At 54.6% G+C, this 19,926-nt stretch overlaps 7 protein-coding genes across 7 annotated transcripts; 3 read left to right on the forward strand and 4 right to left on the reverse strand.

The window, feature by feature from the left end:
• Positions 1–578: 578 nt before the first annotated feature.
• K452DRAFT_318982 (uncharacterized protein) lies at positions 579–2,187 on the reverse strand (the record flags this gene model as incomplete). The annotated part of the gene is made up of 2 exons (XM_033544202.1): positions 1,793–2,187; positions 579–1,730 (listed from the first exon to the last, which is right to left on the reverse strand). The coding sequence occupies exons 1-2, from the start codon at positions 2,126–2,128 to the stop codon at positions 579–581; spliced, it is 1,488 nt and encodes a 495-aa protein (XP_033397058.1). The 5' UTR covers positions 2,129–2,187.
• A 1,030-nt stretch (positions 2,188–3,217) lies between these two features.
• On the reverse strand, positions 3,218–3,696 carry K452DRAFT_272138 (uncharacterized protein; the record flags this gene model as incomplete). Its single annotated transcript, XM_033539073.1, has 1 exon — positions 3,218–3,696. One exon carries the CDS (start codon positions 3,694–3,696, stop codon positions 3,283–3,285), a length of 414 nt encoding a protein of 137 aa, XP_033397059.1. The 3' UTR covers positions 3,218–3,282.
• A 664-nt stretch (positions 3,697–4,360) lies between these two features.
• Positions 4,361–5,320, reverse strand: K452DRAFT_309122 (uncharacterized protein; the record flags this gene model as incomplete). The annotated part of the gene is made up of 1 exon (XM_033543223.1): positions 4,361–5,320. One exon carries the CDS (start codon positions 5,318–5,320, stop codon positions 4,361–4,363), a length of 960 nt encoding a protein of 319 aa, XP_033397060.1.
• Positions 5,321–6,787: 1,467 nt separating this feature from the next.
• Positions 6,788–11,178, forward strand: K452DRAFT_318985 (uncharacterized protein). Its single transcript, XM_033544203.1, has 3 exons — positions 6,788–7,623; positions 7,695–10,023; positions 10,129–11,178. The coding sequence occupies exons 1-3, from the start codon at positions 7,191–7,193 to the stop codon at positions 10,769–10,771; spliced, it is 3,405 nt and encodes a 1,134-aa protein (XP_033397061.1). The 5' UTR covers positions 6,788–7,190; the 3' UTR covers positions 10,772–11,178.
• A 90-nt stretch (positions 11,179–11,268) lies between these two features.
• Positions 11,269–15,271, reverse strand: K452DRAFT_288049 (uncharacterized protein). Its single transcript, XM_033540583.1, has one exon. It carries the CDS (start codon positions 15,171–15,173, stop codon positions 11,490–11,492), a length of 3,684 nt encoding a protein of 1,227 aa, XP_033397062.1. The 5' UTR covers positions 15,174–15,271; the 3' UTR covers positions 11,269–11,489.
• Positions 15,272–15,833: 562 nt separating this feature from the next.
• K452DRAFT_359124 (uncharacterized protein) lies at positions 15,834–16,843 on the forward strand (the record flags this gene model as incomplete). The annotated part of the gene is made up of 4 exons (XM_033546243.1): positions 15,834–15,928; positions 16,008–16,101; positions 16,158–16,561; positions 16,618–16,843. The coding sequence occupies 4 exons, from the start codon at positions 15,834–15,836 to the stop codon at positions 16,808–16,810; spliced, it is 786 nt and encodes a 261-aa protein (XP_033397063.1). The 3' UTR covers positions 16,811–16,843.
• A 319-nt stretch (positions 16,844–17,162) lies between these two features.
• On the forward strand, positions 17,163–19,551 carry K452DRAFT_318988 (uncharacterized protein). The gene is made up of 3 exons (XM_033544204.1): positions 17,163–17,533; positions 17,589–18,359; positions 18,426–19,551. Exons 1-3 carry the CDS (start codon positions 17,339–17,341, stop codon positions 19,281–19,283), a joined length of 1,824 nt encoding a protein of 607 aa, XP_033397064.1. The 5' UTR covers positions 17,163–17,338; the 3' UTR covers positions 19,284–19,551.
• The last annotated feature ends 375 nt before the right edge of the window (positions 19,552–19,926 follow it).

The raw sequence follows: 19,926 nt of genomic DNA on the forward strand, positions 1-19,926 counted from the left end.
GGGATTGTCCAGTACATTAAGAGCTTCTAAAAGTAAGTATATTCCCGTATCAGCGTGGAATTTTCTAAAATATGCTTGCTGTACATGAAATTTCGCTTTATAAGAAAATAATGGACAGTGCCGTAGGATCACGCGGGGGCAGTAAAAAGGGTCAGAACATTTGAAAAAAGCAACATTCAAAAGCAAAAACTGCTATGCGAGGCACCGGGTAGATTTACCGCATCGCGACCCGGAACCGAAACGACCTATGGACACGACTAAGTTAGGGGGTTTCGAAGCTGCAAACGAGAACTCGACAACGCACGATACGGGGAGAGAAAGAAGCAAATATTTAACAGGAGACTATCACCCAATCCCACAACAGCTGATCAGACAGACCATCAGTTCATCAGTTCATCAGGCAGCCAGACCGCAAGCCCATCATCATCAGTGAGTCAGTCCATCAGTTCATCACGTAGTCAGTCTGCAGTCAGTCCATGACAGTCCCGACAATCGATCCATCAGAATACAACTCCGTTCATTAGACAATCTGACGATCACACTTACTTTTTCCCACCTATTGCCCTCTCCACCTCGGCTCACGCCTTCTTCTTCATGTACAGCGCCTGCGTGTTGCAAAACTGCTTCAGCCCGCCCAGGCCAAACTCAAAGCCGACCCCACTCTCCTTGTGCCCCCCAAACGGCGCCATCGGATCAACCTCCAAATGCGTATTCACCCACACGGAGCCCGCCTCCAACTGGCGTGCAATACGGGCGGCCTGATCCAGATCCTTGGACCAGACACTAGCGCCCAAGCCCATCTGGGTATCGTTCGCGCGGGCAATAACGTCCTCCTCACTATCCCACTTCATCATGGGCACGATGGGCCCAAACGGCTCCTCCATGGCAATGCGCGAGTTGTCAGGCGGAGCGTCAATGATCGTCGGCTTGATGTAGTAGCCGCCCTGCTTGGCGGGGTCGGCCGGGGGCGCCTCGCCGCCCGCCACGATCTTCATCTTGCGCGCCTCCACGTCCGAGAAGAACTCCGACACCTTCTCGTACTGCATCTTGTTCTGGACGGGGCCCATGAAGACGCCGGCGGCCTCGCCGTTGCCGAGCACGAGCTTGCGCGTGTGCGCGGCCACGGCGTCGCGGAACTCGTCGTAGATGGCGGCGTGGACGTAGATGCGCTTGATGGCGAGGCAGACCTGGCCGGAGTTGAGGAAGGCCATGGTTGCGATCTGGGGCGCCACGCTTGCGATATCGACGTCCGAGCAGATGATGGCGGGGTCCTTGCCGCCCAGCTCGAGCGTCACCCGCTTCAGCGTCTTGGCCGCGCTCTCCATGACTTTCTTGCCCGTCGCCGACGAGCCGGTGAAGCTGATTTTGGCCGGCGCCGGGTGCGCTGTTAGCCATGGCCCCAGCTCGTCGTCCCCTGATAGGATTTGCAGCACGCCCGCGGGGAAGAAGCGCTGCCCCAGCTCCACGAGCTTCATGTCGCAGTAGGGCGTGAAGGGCGAGGGCTTGATGACGATCGAGTTGCCGGTCAACAGCGCGGGCGCGAGCTTGCCGCATGCGAGCATGATGGGGAAATTCCATGGCACGATTCCCACGACAATGCCGAGCGGTGTGTACCGCACAATCGTCTGCTTCTTGTCGTCTTCGGCCATGACTTCCTCTTGCAACTGCAAGCTTGCGAACGTCGTCAGGAAAGTGTAGGCAGTGTCAACTTCGTTCTCTGCCATGGGAATCTTCCCGCGGTTTCATGTTAGCTGAGCTCGGAAGTAGAGCGTGAAGCGAGCAACGTGCTTACCGGCTTGCCCTGCTCCTTGGTAAGCAATTTGGCAAACTCGGCTTTGTGCTCTAGCAGTGCTTCGGCAAAGGCATTGACGGCCTTGCTGCGTTCGTTCCATGGCGTGTTCCTCCATAGTTTGAACGCCGCTTTGCCAGCGTCCATTGCCGCGTCGACATCTTCAGGCGTGGAGACTGGGACCTCAGGGAGGGCCTCAAGCGTGGCAGGGTTTATGCCATGTCTCGTCTTCTTGGTGGGCACGAGCTTGCCATTGATGACATTGTGGAAGGTGGTGAAGTCGAGCTTGGACGGAGGGTCCTTGGCACCCTTCATGCTGTGCACTGCCGTTGGAGACATGTTTTTCAAATCTATATGGTAGCTAAAGTTTCAGCTTGAGGAGTTGGTGCTTGTGTTCCGGAATCAAGCAAGCCGGCAGAGGGGTAGATATACCCCACAGCCACACCCTAGTCCACGGATGCCGCGGACGGCAGCGGGACAGCTACCTTTGCGCAACGCCAGCGCTCAAATCAGATTGGAGTATAATAACTTCGTTAGCCATTCGGTTATCGTCTCTATTGCGGGGTATTGCGGGGTCCCGCCTTGACGCTAAGAGGGATGCGGTAGCTGCAATCAACGCCAAGCTGGGCAATTGACCAATCACCAGTCGTGTTACAACGTCGCTCGGCACGGCTCCCGCTACATTCCGGCTCTTAATCCATCATTGATGCTTCCGTGTAGGTTTGCGTTGTTGCTAGTGTCAAGGGTGGTACTTGAGATGCGGAGAGGTCAGAATAAAAATAACCCCTATGCTGGATTGGATCTAGGTTGAGCGATTAACCGCCGCGCCGATGGAACTCTAGATCAGAAGGTTGATCACTATGCTGACAGATGTTGTGTTAGCTTCGGCAAGTCGTGACAAAAGATTGGTGAGAGACCAACAAGGGGCCGCAGCTGTGAGATTTGCACACTCAAACTCAAATACTGGAGTTGTGGAGGCTTATTTCGAGACACTCGCCCAGAAAGACGCGTTGTTTGCTCAAGATAAAGACAAAAGGAAAGTATAAAACAACATTGGACGACTCTTGAGCGATAACGCATGTGATATTACACCAGAATCCGTAGAACGGTCACCACCCGGGAGGCTGCATCCCCCCTCACTCAATCTCTGCACGAGACGCGTCTCTCCCCTTTCGAAAATCGAACGAGATCTGACACCCAGTCTCCGTTCCAGGAGAGCTTAGGAAACAGATGACAAAGATTCTGACTTGGATTAATTCCGGGTCCTTGGTCTTCCTCCTTTGCAGCAATCCAGGTCGTACCTCATTCCGCGGAGAAGCGTTTTCCAAAGCAAGGAGACAGCTGACGTCGCGCAGGGTCCCGGGACATTGCGGGGGCTTTGCGTCCTTGCACCAAAGCGGACCGCTTGCGGCACTAGATCTCACAGTCTCAGGACTTCTCCACATAGCACTCTTAACGTCAAACCGCAACCCCAGCAGCGCGTAGGGGTTCGCTCAGACGGTGGGCAATGGCGTCGGACTCATCGAGGGGATGAAGTCGGCAAAGTTGACGCTGGACTCGACGAATTCGCGCCAGTGCACGACCTGGCGGCCGGCATCGTCAAACTTGAAGCTCCACACCATCTCCCAGCGGAAAGGGCCGGCGACCGTGTTGGCCTCGGCCGTGAGCCACAGGCAGACCTTGCGCGCGGGCCCGTCCTCGAGCATGTCGTTCACCACCAGGCTAAAGCTGTGGAACACGGCGCGCGACATGTTCAGCGAGCGCTGGAAGCCCGCCGAGTCCTGCACCGGCACGCCCAGCGACGAGGGCAGGATTTCGCGGGTGAAGTTTGGGGCGCGGAAGGCCAGGACCGACAGCGTGTCCATGCGATTGAAGCCATCGATGATGGCCATCGTGTTGCGCCGCATGTTGCTCGGAGCCATCAGGTTGCGGTCGATGAAGCTGAAGGGCCGGCGCGACGGGGCCATGCAATTTCGTTATGGGCTCGGCTGGGAGGGTTGTCTACGCGCGCAGTGCGGTTTGCGGCAAAGCGAGCCGGGACGCGGGAGAGAGGGTTTCTGGCGGGACGGGAAGCGGAGCGGGAACAATGGGTGACGAAACCAGGGCCGCGGGCCGGTGTAGTATATGGGCAGGTAAGAAAGCATCGCGACCCGGCGGCACGGCCGCGGTATGACAGTGTATATATACTACTACTACGTATACGGGCACAGGCGGACCACGATGCATTATTATTATCAAAAGAGGTAGAAACAGGCGGGCGTCGAGAGCGCAACGGCGATTGATAAGGCTGGCGGCGCGCAGAAAGGCGAATGCGTGCGCCGGGATCGTCACCGTCACGGTGTTGGGACCAGGGCGGCCACGTGCGTTTCACCTGGCCGGGGGCCTTGATTCTGTCCACTGCTTCACCGCATCACGTTGCAGCCCTTGATTGGGTTTTTTCCTCACAAACACCTCTCGCTTCTCGCTGCTCCACCAGTCCACCGCGCCTTCTTGACTCTTGTACTTGTACCCCGTACGCCCGTATCCCCCTTTCCCCCACACCCGGTCCTGTTGACAAATCCCCAATGTCCGCTACATGGCTGCCACTGTTTCATTTGCGCTCTGCCGTCCGTACGCCACAAACGGTGCGTGAGTGAAGTACGGCTGCAGTACCCGCTCGCCGTACGCGGCGTCGTCAACGCACATTCCTCCCCCCGAGGGACCAATGTGCGCACAGTGCACGGCGGGCCGCATCGGCACCATGCCCTCGTGTACCATCCGACATAACAGCGTGTCCCGTCCGAGGCCGTACGCCGTGCCGAACGCCACTTGCCGCGTCAGATGCGTCAGGCACGCCTTGAAGGATTCATATTGCCGATTCGCCCCGGTGCAGTGTTTTTGCGCCGTCTTGCAAATGCCCGTCGCCAGTTTCTTTGCCAGTCGCGTCGTGGCTTCGGCTGTCGTCTTGACTCCCATGGCCGCAGAGGCCGCCGCCAGGGTCGTGTCGAGGAGATAATCAAACCATCGGAATGTGGCGTCGTACTGCCAGATCTGGCCCGCACCGTTGAACATGGTCCAGGTGTCGATTTCCATGGGAAACTCCCCCAAAATGGCACTCCTGAACGTCACAATGGTTGCGGCGCTTGCAATGTCCTGGTTGCCTACGAAGTGTACAATTTCATATGATAACGGAAAGCCGAGCAAGTTGACTGCTTGTTTCGTCTCGATATCGGTAAAGAGTCCAAAGAGGTATTCGGTGTTGAGTTCCTGGCCATCAAATGTCCGAGTAGCGTCCACGCGGCCCAGAATGTCCGGTGCGAGCAAAGTCGAGTTGATGCTCTTAGCCTGTATAGCGTTGTTCGGGCTTATGAAATTGTCCCAGAACCGAGACTGAAGGTCGTAGAGCTCATCAAAGGTGAAGTTGGCTCTTCCGGTCGAGTTTCCGGGCAAACACGTGGGTTGAGTTGGGGCATAGCGCGGTGGAGATCCGCCCACTGCCTTGCAGAGAAAAGTAACAGCGATAGCGAGCGAGAAGAACCAACTGAGAGTCATGGTTTAACGTGTGAGTAGAAGTCTGTGAGAAAGACGAGTTATAACTTTAGGGAAATCCCGATCAAAGTTGAATCTCGACTGAATTCGTTGAATATAAGAAGAAAGATTTCAAAGGATGTCCGAACCTGGTGTCGGTGCTATCCCTAGGAATGTCCAAAAATGGCAAGTCTAGGTGGTCAATGGCACAAAAGGGTATGAAACAAAGTGTGTCACGAAGGTCGGTGGAAGACTGTCCAAACTTGGTGCATGATTGCAAATACCGGGACGAACTGATCGAATCAATGCAGGTCGGGCCATATATATCCTACGTTTGTCCATTGGAGGCAGTGCAGGATGCTGCAACTGTTGGCCAGAGTCCAAAAAGAGCTGGGCGATGCAACCGTCCAAGACTTCTTCGTGCCTGCGCCGAAGGGAGTTTGCCCGACATTGTATCGTAAGTCTATGGGACGGTTGCATGTATCTTGGCAATGCCGTAGGACCAGCTCCAAACAAGATTGTGGTACAATAGAACAGGAGGGCTAATAGGCGGTTAGCAATGATGGCGCAAAGGAAATGGACGACGTGAAGGATTGGCCTGATGGACAGATATTTCTTGTATGGGCGCGCGCTATAGACAGGGGCGATATTGAGCTTGAAGGGCCGTCAGAGGCCACGCGGTCCTTCGGGGTTCCCGTCATGACGCCCAGGCCCCGTTGTTGTTGACGTTCGTCGGTGATCATACTCCGGAGTATGGAACAAAACATTCCGATTCGACTTGTCGTTGGAAAGAAGGGGCTTGGTGGTAAATAGCGGACCCCGATTGACACATCGTGACAAAGCGAGGAAACCCTTGGACAGGCACGCAACATGGACTGGCTCGTCCGCCAAACACTGTAGATTGTGCGGGGTCAGCAATAATGGGAATGAAGCTGTTTCTCTGCTTGCGTTTGGCGTGGCAGCCGGGCCGACGGTGGTCGAGAAAGGCCCGAGAAGGGCTCGGTTGCACAGGCCGTGGCGTTTGCTTACGCAAGGACAGCTGCTGCTTTGGTCCTGGGCTGCTTTGAAGGCATCGACGCATCTCCAAATAGGGAGACGCCCCCCTTATCCGCAAAAAACCAGGGGGAGCCAGTTTTTAGCCGAGAAACACGATGGGTGGATGTCATCAGCAACGCATGGAGCAGGTGCTGCGAGAAGTCGATGCAAGTAAGCCTCGGGAATACGGATCGATAGCGGTGGTGGTGGCGACATCTGGGGATGGTACGCGGAAGTGAGAGATGATCTGCTAGGTGTTGAGGTTTGCCACCACCTCGTCGTGGTGGCTGCGATCCTTGGGCGAGTTCCCTCGCGTGCGGCGGGAGCTTAGGAGGGAAGATGAAGCCAGAGGTCGGCCTGGGCGACGGAGATGATGGTGGGGAGGAGCTGGAGGGCGTCACGGCGTCTGTTTCGGGCCGGGGGCTGGCCGGTCATGGCCAGACGATCAGTCCACCCAGCATTCCTTCGTCTTCACATTTTTGTGCAAAGCTCCATGCGAAACCTGCCCGCCCGTAGGGCTGAACCCGCATCCGCCGGGACCGTGGCACTGCAATATTACCCTTCTTCTCCGGCTGTCTGCCTGCGACATGCCTCCGCTTTCTTTTTTATTTTGACACGAGCCGAACGCGCGCCGTGAGACATTGCTTTCCTAGATACCTATAGCCCCCCCCCCAGCCCGCCTCTGCTGCACCCCGCCCGCCTCTCAGATGCTCCCACGTCTGTATGCCCGCCTGGCTCTCTGACACGTCCACTGCAAGCGCCTGAAACAGGGCTTCCCCGGGCAGTGCAACAAGAGCGAAACTCTCACGACCCACTTCGTCTTTCTTTCCTCAGTTTCATTATTATTTTACTCCGCATCATGAATAATTCCGCCGTCTCCTTCAGCCTGTTCCCCCCGCCATCGCCGCCCCAGCAGCAGCGTGGGGATCGCCTAGTCCCACTTCACCCCGCCCCATCCGTCTCTACGCTTGGCCATTTGGGGCTGGTCAAGGGCCAGCGCGACGGTTACCGATCCGAACTCAAACTCCACGAGTCCGCCGCCGTCCAGACCAAGCAGCATGTCAGCGCGTTACGGAAGCTGGCCTTCAGGCTCGCCGTCAACATCTCGCTCAAGGAAACAAAGATAGCCCAGTCGGCTCGCACCCTCGCACAGTCGAGGAACAACAGCTATATCCACAGCCGGAAACACGAGTCTCGGATTGCCGAGCTGCAGAAGACCCTTGCTCTGCACGAGCAGCGGAACAAGGACCTCTTGAAGAACCTTGAGCAGGCCGCTCAACTGACCATCCATGGTATGCCATGCCAAACTTGTATTTTGTCCATTTCTATCTACTTTTGCTGATTGTCACGCTTCTCTTTATAGCAAAAGCAAACCGCCTGTCCCAATTCGGTCCGTCTCTTCCAACACCCACTGGTCGCCCGCTCTCTCCACCTCTATCTCCCCCACCATCCCCACCCCGGCGGATCTCCAGCATAACCCCGCAAACCCACGCAAGGAGACCCTCGCAAGACGTAATAGCGGACCTGGTTGAAGTGCGAACAGCCAATGAGCACCTCATCAAAGCAAAGAAGGAGTCGGACCATGCGCTGCTCCTCTGCCGAACACGCATAACGGCTCTGCAGGAAGACTGCCAGCAAAGTGAAGACAATTTCCGCGCTCTGTCCAAAGATAAGACCTCGCTCCAGGATTTATTAGAAGAATATAAGGCCAGAGTGGAAGGCCTGGAGGCCGAAAAGACGCGACTCGAAGGGGAGTTGAAGATCACTCAAGAAAAGCTCGCCGCATCAACCAAATCCGAAGGGAGTCTTTTGGCAGAACTGAAAGTGCACAAGGAAAGGATAGCTGCTTTGGAGAACGAATGTCAACAAAGCAGAGGCCGGATCAGCGAGCTCGAGGAGTCTTGGTCTTCTGTTGAGGAAGACCTTTCTGAGTGCAAGCAGGAACTCAAGTCGTTGGAGAAAGAGCGCATCGCTTTGCAGGTCGAGCTCCAATCTGCACGCAAGGATTTGGCCATTTCCGAGAGATCTCAATCACAGCTGCAATCTAGCATCGCCTCCAAAGAAGCCACTATCACAGAGCTCCGCAAAGAGCTTGAAACCAGCCAAACGAATGTCGACGCTCTCAACAAGACGATCACACATTTCGAAGATGCGACCCGCGAACTCTCGTCCATTATATCCGATGCTGGCGGCTCCATGGCCATCCTTGAGAAGCAGCTCGATGCCGCTGTGGCGACGAAAACCGCCATGGAGAAAGACATCCGCGACGTGACCAAATCAAAGGAAACGATCGAAGAAAGTCTCAAATCTGCAATCGAAGCAAAAACTTCCCAGAACTGGGAGTTTCAGGAGATGGAAAACTCCAAAAACCGCATGCAACAGGAACTGCAAAGGACACGGTCAAAGCTTGAGCAGTCGACTAACTCGGAAAAGTCACTCAAGGAACAGATTCAAGGCCTGGTCAAGTCCCGACGCGAGCTCCAAGACCAGCTCCGGGAAGCACTCCGGACGCTCGACGAAGAAGAACGCAAGAACCCTCAGGCTGCCCAAGAGCTAGAGAAGCTCAGAACATCCAGGAACGATCTTGAGTACAGCTTACGTGAGCTCAAACACCAGACTGGAGACCTGCGCGATGAACTTCGAACGACTCAGTCACAGCTCGCTTCGGCTGAAAAATCAAAGGCCGACCTTATGGCTAGTTTCGAGGCTTCGAGGGGCGACATTCGCAAGCTGAGACTGTCCAGAGCCCGCGCGGAATCCAACCTGAGCACGGCGCTGAAATCTAGAGCAAGCCTCGAGGCCAGCGCCATTGCTAACAGGACCAGGATTCTCGTTGCAGAAACCAACGAGGTCAACCTGCAGGCCAAGCTTTCCGCAGCCGAAGACGAAGTCGAACTGCTCCGCCGGACGGTGCAGGACGCCAAGCATTCGGAGGTGAAACTGGAGGCTCGTATTGCTGTGGCTGAAGAGGAGCTCGAGGCTGTCAAGAGTGCGAACGCTCATCTCGAATCCTTCCTGGGCGATGCTGCAGCTGGCATGGGCGAGTCCAATGCCAAGTTGGATGCCGCTGAGAAGAGCAAGGCTCAATACCAGAAGAAACTCTCCGCGACCGAAGAGCAAATCCGCCAACTCCAAGAAACAAACACCAGCCTTTTCTCCGAGATTGAGCAAAAGGACCACGACATCAAGGAACTTCGCACCCAAGGATCAACCCTCAGCGCCGAGATCCGTTCAAAAGACAAGTGGATCAACGACCTGCAACGGACAAACTCCAACTTTGCGGAGGGCGTCGAGGCCGTCGAGTACGAGCTGCGCATTCTGCGTGACACTAAGGCTGCTTTCGAGTATGTGGTGAGGACCCTTAAGGACAAGGTGCCTGACCTTGAGATTCTGGACGAGTGGTGCCTGCCCCCTGGCCCCGAAAAGCCTCTCCCATCCCGACCGCGCCTAGGCCGCAAGTCGACCAGTGAGTCCGTCGAGCGGCCGCCAACGGCCGCCTCGTATCGCTCCAACGATGAAGAACTCGAGACGTGGGCCCACGAAGTCGAACGTGTACGCATGCTTAGGGAGGAAACAGTGTTTCAGCTCAAGGATCTTCACAAATCGGAAGCGGCACTGAGAAGGAACCTCAAGGCCAGCGAGGCTGAGCTTCAACGATTGGGTCACCACTCGGCACAAGCAACGCCGCCACCGTAAGTTTTCACCACTCACACGCCGTTCCTTAGTCACATTTGTCTCTTTCCCAAACTACAACAAAACGAACAAAAACATTACAACTCACTAACCCTACTTCTCAGACCCAAACGGTCTTTCGTCCAAAAAGCCTTCCGCATCTTCCAATGGAGCCCTTCTCACAAGTCCAAGTCCTGGGCCGAGCGCAGACGCCCCAATCTCGCGCCACGCGCGTACACAGAGCCACCTCTCCCCGCAATTCCGCCACCCTCCCCTCAACCCGCCAGCGCGACGAGCCTACAAGATACCAACAATGCCGTCGATGACGGCGTTGGCGTATGGGACATGGAGACACGCACATGGACCACGCCCGGCGGGGTCGCATCCCGCTCACAGCAACACACCCCCGCGCGCACGCCATTACCCTCCTCTCCGACAGGCTCGCAGCGCTCGCAACGCTCCGGGCGGCCCTCGTTCGGGTCTCGCGACTCACAGAGCCCAAACCACAGCCTTGGCAAGCCACCGGGCACATCGCCGGGACCCACGGACCGCAAAAACAGCCACGCCTTCCATTTTGGCTTTCGGCCCGCGACGGCACGCAGCGCGAGCGTCACGAGCGGGATGACGGGGCTGTCGTCGGGGAACAACTCGACGGGCGTGCCAGCGGTGCCGCCCGTGCCGCCCGTGCACCACGTGTCCGGGCCCGGGTCGTTTGACGCGGAGAAGAAGACGTGGGGGAGCCGGTTCAAAAAGGGCATGGGGCTTTGACGTCTAGCCTGGTCTGGCCGGCCCATGAAGTGGAGTGGTCCCGAGCGCGCGAGTCGCGCCACTTGATGCGGAGTTGGGAGAGATGATACCATACCTGCCTGCCATACCTTTGAAGATATCCCTGCAGCACAGCACAGCACATTTATTCGCTCGTTTTTTCATCGTCATATACGACATCTATTTCCTTTGTTACCATATATACACACACATACGCGCATGCACATACGCAGACCAAGGTCTGGTCGGTAGGCACATCATAGCGTTAGCACACGTAGTCAGACTTTCTTTGCAAATGAAAGCATTGGAGTTGGCTGAGGCGAAGCCACGTATTTCGTCGTTTTCAGACAGTTGTCCTATGCTGAGTGGTTGTTGATCAATTAACGGGCGGCCAATGCCAGGAGTAGCGGAAGTGCAGCAAACTGACCACCGCAGCGACGTGGGCAAAAAACCAAACCACTCACTCACTCCTCTGACAATTGTCTGCACCGGGAAACAAGCAGCAGACGGTTATGCATGTCTACGTTGATACTCAATCCCTACCCAACCTGAAACACTAACGCTAGACGCCCGATTTTCCCATCGCATCCATTCCTCCTTCCCTACACCAATCACCTTCACTAGCCCCTTTTCTCTTTCACGTTGCCAGCCATAAAACCCCCGCCCCCACGTCATCGAATCCCCCTCCATCCCTCCCTTCAAAAGCCCAACCCCAGCCCACCTACGCCGGCCCATCGCCAAACAAACTCGCCGGAATAGGCGGGAGCATGTACGCCGAGACGTCCATTGCATTCGCTGCATCCGCGAGGGGGCGTGGCGATGATGGCTGTAGCTGCTGTTGCTGCTGCCGTGGAGTCTGTTGCGTTTCACGCGCAGGGGATGCAGGCCGTGCTGGTCGGGAGGCGTGGTCGATGTGCATAGCTTCTAGATCCGCGGACCACTGCGCCTCGGGCTGTGGCTCTATTGCCCCGTTAGTCCATGGTGTTTCTGCTTCTGCCATCGCCGCAGTGCCGTCCTCGGCCTGCAGTGCCGTCTTCTGTCGTTTTGGCGCTTGCTCCCCGCCCAAGGAAGTGCTGCTGGTGCTGGCTTCGGCGTATCCCTCCTCCCCATCCGTCCGTTGCCTCTTTGCTTGCCCTTTCTCGGTCGGAGAGGCGTTGCTAGTGCTCGTCTCAGCCTGCCTCCCCTTTCTGCCAAAGAGCTGCTGTGGGATCGCCAGCGGAGCCATCTGGCGCTTGCCGACCGCCTCTTCCGGATCGATTGGCAGCAGGCGCGCCGCCTTAACGATATCCGTGATTTTCTGGTCGTCTTCAAACGTCTTGGCTTCCAGGTGCTCGGTCCGCGTCATCGTTTTCGAGCGCTCGAACATGGCTTCCTCGATTGTGCCGCGCAGGAGCAGCGTCTCGACGTGCACGGGTCTGGTCTGGCCGATGCGGTGCGCGCGCTTGATTGCTTGGGCTTCTATGCTTGGCCGGCAGACGGGGTTGATGAAGTAGACTCGCGAGGCCTGGTTGACGTTGAGCCCTAGTGCTCCGAGCCGGACGTCCATGAGCAAGACCCGGATCGTGGGGTCTGTATCGAAGCTGACGACGTAGCGCGAACGTCGCTCGTTGGTGAGCCCTTTGGCGTAGATCTCATGTTTGATGTCCAGCAGCTCGAGACACTGCGCGAGGTACCAGGCTGCATTGTCTCCGTCGTAAAAGATCAGAATCTTTTCTTGTTCATAGTACTTGATGACTTGGTCCAGCAAGTAACTGAGCTTCGCCGAGACCGTGCCAATTACTTTCGTCTTGCGGAGATTGGAACCTTTTGGTAACTCGGGGTGATGTTCCTTTTGGTTGTTCTCCTTCTTCGTCACTGCGTTTTTATGAGATGTTTCGGCGTGTACGCACGATGAAGGTAAGCCTTTCATCTCTAAGCCTTCTGCCCCTTGACCTCTTCTATCCCCGCCGGTATTTTCCGTATAATAAGCTTTGACAATGGCTGAGCGACCTGCAGCCTCAAGGCCGTCTGTCGGGTTTTCGTTGGATAGTCTGCTATTAACGTAGGCTTGAGCTTCCAGCAACTGAGTTACTCCGTAGAGCTCCGGTGATTTTCTATTCAAAGCCCAAGTCGGCGAGTTGTGCGAAGGCCAAGTCGAGACAAACAGACCAATTTCATGAGTTGCCGACAAAGCCTTCCATCTCTCGGACGGCAAGACAAACTTCTCTGCAAATTCTATGCAGTCCATCAACGTCCGATAATCTTCTGCCGAACAACTTTTGTCCTTGTTTTCAAGATATCTGCGGCCATTCTCGACTGCACCAGTGACATCGGTGATGCGAAATCCCGTCCAGAAAAAGTTGCTTTGCCGGAGGTTGGTAAGCAGCTGATTTTTCGGCTTCTGACTCTTTGGATGGAACAGGTAGTCTGCGTCTTTTCTTTCCGACGTAACGGCGTTCCCAGTAAGCACAAGGATGAATAGATTTGCCGAAAGCTTGTCAAAGTGGGAAGGCTCTAGACGAACAACGCGATGAGTTAGCGGAGGCAAAGGGAGATCTCTTTCAACATCTGATATCTGTGTCTTAATCATTAGTCGTTCAAGGACTCTACGCATGCAGGTAGAAAATCCGCTGAATGTTTGTTTCCCAAAAGCTTCATGTCTGTAAACGTGTTCGATCCATCCGGCTCTTTCAGTATGGTCTTTCTCAGCCCATGGTCTCATCTGGAGAAAATTCGTTGCTAAAGCTCCGAGATTTTTTACTGCACGGCTGGAGTCTTGCGCGCCAAAATCTTTGCGCTGCAAAAGAGCAAGCTCTCGTGCCAGTTGAGCATCTTCTTGCAAAGATCCTTGGCCTTCTGTATGATCGGAGGCAAGGTTAATCTCGATTCCGAGCATCTCGTCCTTTGCCGGAGTGCCAGAAATGACCCAGCGACGCTCAGCTTTAACCAGTTCTTGTGCAACCAGGACGGCATTTGAAGTCGAGGATGAGAAGTTGTGACCCTCATCTATCATGAGACGGAGCCAATGCAGCTCCTTGAGAGGCGAAACATAGACACCATCCTCTCTGAAGCAAGTGCAGTTTCTTGTTCGAGTCGCTCCAATATATGGGCAGCTGCAGATAAGAGAGCTGCCTTGATTTGCACGGCGGCCTTGATCATCTGCATCGCTGCGTATTTCGCGTTCAAAACGGGTTCGACTAAAAAGAACAACGTCGTAAGTGGCTAGTTCATGGGACTGTGGGAGCTCGTTGCGTGGATCATCCATGACCAAGACCTTAAGGCTTCCTTCGTGCGTGTGCCTGAAAATCTCAGACTGCCATTGTTTCAACAAATTGCGTGGGACGACAACTATAGTGCCGCTGCACACGGTCAGCTTGCGCGGCGGTGGCATAGTCGTCCTTCGGCTACGTCGAATAGGTGGTGCGGGGATCTCATAGCTTGAAGACCTGTTAAGCTCTTTGGCGCATTGAATCAGCGATTCCCCAGTTATCTCTTCGTGACGTGCAAAAATGGCCTTCCATGGAATAGCATAGCGAGCAGTAGCCTCGGCTGCCATATCAACAAGAGATCCTATGCGGTCTCGGACTTTTGCGCCAGGCTGATACTGAGGAGGAATCTTAGGCAGATGGTTTTTTGTTGCCAAAATAACGCTAATTGAGATGATCGTTTTGCCTAGACCCATGCTCTCCGAAAGTATACCACCTTTGTTTGGCTCATATAAACGAGGACGGCGGAAGAATTGAGCATCCCATGGGCTATAGTAGAACGTGTTCGAGTCGGGCGACTTTCTGGCCTCCAAACGAGGGTCTAGCATAAGCTCTTGTGATGTTTCGTGCTGCAACATCAAAGCTGCGGACCGTGCCTGGAAAGGATATAGCTGAACTTTTAGGCCAGGGAGTGACCCGTTAAGCAGCTTCTCCATGGACACCTTGGCAAGGTAGTCCTCAACATTTTCTGGAGAAGGGGATGGCGACTGCAGTGTATTGAACAAGTAAAAGAGTGAAGCGTCTTCTGCAGTAGCCCAAGGATCGAAATACTGGAGCTTGTCGTCGTCCAATAGTTTCCCGTTCCATACTTGAGGTGAGACTATGACGTTCTGAACAAGGTGCTCCAACGCTGACTGGAGCTTCCTAGTGGTCCGATTCACAGGGCGCTCACCGATATCGTGTGGGAGAACATGTAGCCTAAGGATCATTGACAACTCTGAAGAATGCTCCGCGCCAGAAGGAGTGATGGCTTGCAACCGAATCCATCCTGCCTTGACCAGGTGAAGAAGACAGTTTTGTAATGTGGGAGGAAGATGGAGGCCGTTGTTCTCGAGAAGGATAAGAGGATTTGATGCAGTTGCAGGAGATTCGGGCTTGGTGATCAGACATCCTAGCGGAACGTAGTTGTCGTCATTTGAAGATTTTTGGTCGAAAGGCATCCTGGACCCTTCGCTATGGCAGGGGTGATGGTTGACAACACCTACCTCCCGTCGCAGGCCGTCGTCTCCATGCGGTTCTTTAGGCAGCGACGTGGGAATCACCCTAGCACGCAGGACAGTGGTTGCCTGGTGATCGCGCTACCACGTAGGTAGGTACTGTATGAGTAATCGGGATCGGCGTCCGTCGGCGAAGAGTAATCCCGCCACCGAGGTGCTTACCTATGAGTGCGAAGACGTTTGTGCTGCTTTGTCGGATTCATCCGACCTGATCTCAATTGATGACCAAAATACCACCTGGTCCCGGGAGTCTGCTCATGGTTCAGACGCCAGAAGTGTGGTAGCCTGCTCCACCGGCATTTCCTCGGAGAGATAGTTCAACAACCTCAGAGCCCATTCCGCATTCCCCTCGCTGGAGAATCAACAAAAGGAAAACGATAGAGTGCATTGCCGCAAGTCGATTGGGCGATTGCATAGCCAATAACCGGTGTCTAACAGTGCCCTTACTCAATAGGCGACATCAATCTCATTGCTGAAATCTTACGTTCAGGCAACTGAGATACCGGCAACGACAATTATAGCGCCGATTCATCTCTGGCTATTTTGCACGCACTACGTTCGTTTCTTCAAAGTCCAAACCAGACGCAAAATTGCTTGCCGAAAATGGCCTCGGTCTCATCATCCACTCGCACGCCTGCCATGCTGTTGGCGACGGGCCCAATATCGTTGTTGACTTTAATGGCAGATGTTATTCGAGTGTGAGTTCGGGATACTGACTTATAAGATAATCCCTGTCTGGTACTTTTTGTTTTTCTCATCTTTACTGACTTTGTTCAGTCCTGAGGAATGCCTTGCTATGTCTTTCTTATATCTCAACAGGTACATCAAGTTCTATCGTAGCCAAGGCCTTGAGATTCCTCTCGACCAAAATGTATGTTTTAAGTCTTTTTCTCATCCACCAATTCAATAAAACTGATTGGTTCTTAGATGCTCGCTCTGGCATCACTGTCTTTAGCATCGAAAGCAACAGAAGCTTCGCGCCGTCTACGTGACATTCTGCTTCCAGCCTGGCGCCTAATGCAACAGAACAAACCAGATGCCAAACCACTTATTGTCCCCTCGGAGACCTATGATGCCCTCCGCGCAGCTTTGGTGCAGACTGAACTCATCTTGCTGCGAGTTCTCAAATTCGAGCTTCGCATACTCTTGGCGTTTGAGTTTATTCCGAGTTATCTTAAACGTACCGTTGGTGTATTGAACTCTGGTGAAGGCGGTTGGGGTGGTACAGATGATTACGACCATTGCACCCAAGAAATCAAAGAATCCGGTCAGATTGCAAGTTTCATGGAGACTGGGGTCGCGAAAGCTTGCACAGCGAGCATTGTCGAAGCGTAAGTTTTCGAAGTTTCAAGCAGTTTCGAGGGAATCGGCTGATAGGATTGGGCAGATACAAAGATTACCAGCTAGCAAACTTCTTCACGGCAAGGACTATCGCTGCAGCTTGTCTCTATGTTACTCTCCGAAAGCGTGGGCTTTTTATCCAAGCAGACATAGCGTCGTGGCTTAGGAGCAGTATTAGCAGGTCGATCGACGTGGAGGACTTTGAGGACGCTGTGTCGGGGCTGCAAAAATTAGAATGATATGGTCGTATACGATCTGCAGAAATTCACGGGTGCCCATTCAGCTCCAGTCTCTCTTTGGAAGTTGCGCTCGCTGATTGCAAGCCTCAGTCTAATACGACGCGATTGACGAAGCTTGTGCCCTATTCAGGACCAATGCTGACTCCAAGAGCCACGCCAAACCCAATTCGGTTAGCGTTCACCGTTGGCTTCATTGCTACTTCGATTCCAACCCTCCGAAACAGCAAGCACTTTCTCCCACTACCTCCTTGGTCGCGTCTACATCCGCCGACTTTGCCAACCATTTGCCAACTTGCAGTGCCAGTCGGCGCAGAGCTTGTGCTGGCAGCTCTGCTTGAAAGCCCTCGGTGAGCAGAGTCTTAGCTTTGACGTCGCTCCTGATTCAGGCGACAAAGCCCTGGGCGCAACAACAAAAGCGAAACTCTACCAAACACACGACACCCCGCAAAATTAGGTGCTTCAGACACTTTTGAAGAGACTCTATTCTTTCCGGAGCACGCTGCAGTTCGTTTTCTAGATATATTCACGATGCCCCCAAAACGTAAGCCGACGAAGCGTCAAAAAGCTGGCAACACGCAAAAGCCATCATCCGATGCGGCCTCATCAAAGCCCGCTCAGCAGGTCCAGCAGCCTCAGCAGTCGAATACTGTGAATAGTGAACATGAGAACATTCATGGCACGAATGGTTCGGTCACGGGATCCCCTAACCGCGTCAACAATGATGTAAGTAATAATGCAAGTATAAGATGATTGTGAATTCGATCTGACAAAAATCCAGAACGCGTCCAAGGACGTTGATTCAACTGCTCAAGATGGTATCGGTCAAGGATCCACTAGACAGACTCCGGTGGCGACAACTTCACGCCGGTCGACGCGCTCAAGCGCGAGATTCCAACAGACGCCGGGCCAGGAGAGCCCGCGCAGTGAAACTGGCCGCCGCCGTAAGGTAGCTGAACCAAGTGGACCAAATGTCTCTCAGCTCGAAGCGCCACCGCAGAACAGGGCGGCACCGCAGGTCAACGCAGTGCCTCAGGTCCAAGCAGCTCTGGCAAGTCAAGCTTCCAGTCCTCCAGAACCCTTGAGCACTGCAAACAGTTTGCCTACAAATGGACACATGGTCCAAGGCATTAATGAATCTGCAATGGCCCCTCCTACCCCTGCGCCGTCTACGGGTCCAATGCCGACATCTATCCCGCAAACTGGCTTTCAGCCGTCTATCGCACAGCCGGGATTCCAACCGCATCTACAAGGACCTGCTCCGAGAACGCAACAGCCCCTACCTCCCCCACCCGGTATGCCAGTATTCCCTCACCCCACGAAAGGTCTTCCCGGCGGTCCAATTTTCCACCTGACTATGTATCAAGGCCCTCAAAGCCAACTGCCTAACCGCTCCGTGCTACAAAGCACCCAACCATCTAACCTGACCCCGCAACGCCAATTTTCGCAACAAGTCTATGGTCAGCCACAAGCTCTTATGCCATACAGAGGCCCATATGCACCGATGCAACAACCTTCAACGATCACAGGCGGCGCTGACCACAGAGGCCCGGTAAGCTTACCATCTTTGAAGAGTAAAACGAGAAACAATCGACAGTATAGTAACAGTGCATTACAGGCCCTGCCAGCGCAGAATGCTGCACTCCCACCTCATTTCCCTCCATCACAATTCCAGCCCTATCCACCTAATCCGTACTCTAACCCGTACTTTGGAGGACTGAATCCCGAACAGCAACGTGCCGCCTTCCTTGAGAACCAGCACCGCGAACACGTCAACAGAGAGGAATTCGAAAGGCGGACCGCTCCGATCAGAAACCGCACCACGAAACTAGTCACGGACGAAGAGCGCGAGGAGCTTTTACGCCTGGCCCGCGCCGGCGGCGCAATCATCGAGTCCATCCATCCCATCGTGAACATGAACGCGCCTCCCAGCCTGCCCTGGGTCCCGCCGCCCCAGCCCCAGCAGATGCTGCCGCCACCAGCACGTGCCCCTCCTTCCGGCAGCGCGAGCCTCCTAGCAACGCCAATGGCGACTCCGCAGCTGGCAGTCGCGTCTGCGAGCGCAACTCCCGCTGCCCAGACGCCGCCGACGACGACGACGCTTATTTCGGCGATCCCCACCCCGCCAGGCCCGTCGCCGGCTGTTCAACCTGAGCTTCCTGCTCCTGCTGCTGCTGTTCCTGCTGCTTCTGCTGCTGCAGGCAGACGCGCGAGTACCGCGAGCACCACCAGTGGCAGGCGCATGAGCGCCAGGGTCCAGAGCCGGCAGGCTACGCAAGAGCCCCAGCCCCAGCCCCAGCACGAGCCTGAGACCGCGACTGAAACCCCGGAGCCGGCTGCCAAGTCCCGCGGCAGAAAGACGCGAGGCCAGGCCCAGAAGAAGGATAAGGGCAAGCAGCGCGCTAGCTTGGCCAAGGAGGCGGACTCGAAGCTGCAGAATGGAGATGATGCGGAGATGGGAGGAACGCCTAACTAGGAGTGTTGGTTGGAGCTATTTGTGCGTGGGTCAGTGGATGGACTTAGGTTACTTGAGTTGTGTTGCGTGGAGTGGAGAGGGAGAGAAAGGTCGAGCAAGAAGAAGTCGAAACGGGAGCTAAGACGACATTGAATGAAATGAAAGGAGAGCGGTGCCTTATGGTAAGGTGGTGGTGGAAAAGAGAAAAAAGTCAGAAAAACAAGAGAAAGAATGTACGATACTGTATACGTTTGTCCGCCACTTCTAGACGTACTTCGTGCTTGCCCTGTCTTGTCTTGTCTTGCTTGCCACCCTTGTGGAGGTAAATAGTACCTAGATAGTAGTGTGTTCTAGGTCGTACCCTCTCTGCCACAATGGAAGAACCCACTTCCACGGACATGCGGCTATAGTAAAGCCGCATCAACTCTTTGAACTCACACAACTTTCACGTCTGCGAAATCTACTCTGTCGCTACCACCACAGCCACAACCACATCTCTCACTCACCTCCCTCTTTATTCCACACATCACCTCAATATAGCAAACATATTCAGAGACAACGATATACACTTCACTGCATTCTTGTGTCAATTAGAAGCTGTCTCCAACCCTTGCTCTTGGGTACTAATGGCAGCTTGGGACTTGTTGTCTATTTTGCTCCTGGG

Source organism: Aplosporella prunicola (assembly GCF_010093885.1).
Source record: "Aplosporella prunicola CBS 121167 unplaced genomic scaffold K452scaffold_14, whole genome shotgun sequence".
NCBI lineage: Eukaryota > Fungi > Ascomycota > Dothideomycetes > Botryosphaeriales > Aplosporellaceae > Aplosporella > Aplosporella prunicola.

Bases quoted from the DNA above. Each gene is read 5' to 3' on its own strand.
- K452DRAFT_318985 (XM_033544203.1), top strand. From the start codon at position 7,191: ATGAATAATTCCGCCGTCTCCTTCAGCCTGTTCCCCCCGCCATCGCCG. The intron at 7,624-7,694 runs GTATGCCATGCC...TTCTCTTTATAG, and splicing joins CGCTCAACTGACCATCCATG to CAAAAGCAAACCGCCTGTCC. The intron at 10,024-10,128 runs GTAAGTTTTCAC...CCTACTTCTCAG, and splicing joins GCACAAGCAACGCCGCCACC to ACCCAAACGGTCTTTCGTCC.
- K452DRAFT_288049 (XM_033540583.1), bottom strand. From the start codon at position 15,173: ATGCCTTTCGACCAAAAATCTTCAAATGACGACAACTACGTTCCGCTA.
- K452DRAFT_318988 (XM_033544204.1), top strand. From the start codon at position 17,339: ATGCCCCCAAAACGTAAGCCGACGAAGCGTCAAAAAGCTGGCAACACG. The intron at 17,534-17,588 runs GTAAGTAATAAT...ACAAAAATCCAG, and splicing joins CTAACCGCGTCAACAATGAT to AACGCGTCCAAGGACGTTGA. The intron at 18,360-18,425 runs GTAAGCTTACCA...AGTGCATTACAG, and splicing joins GCGCTGACCACAGAGGCCCG to GCCCTGCCAGCGCAGAATGC.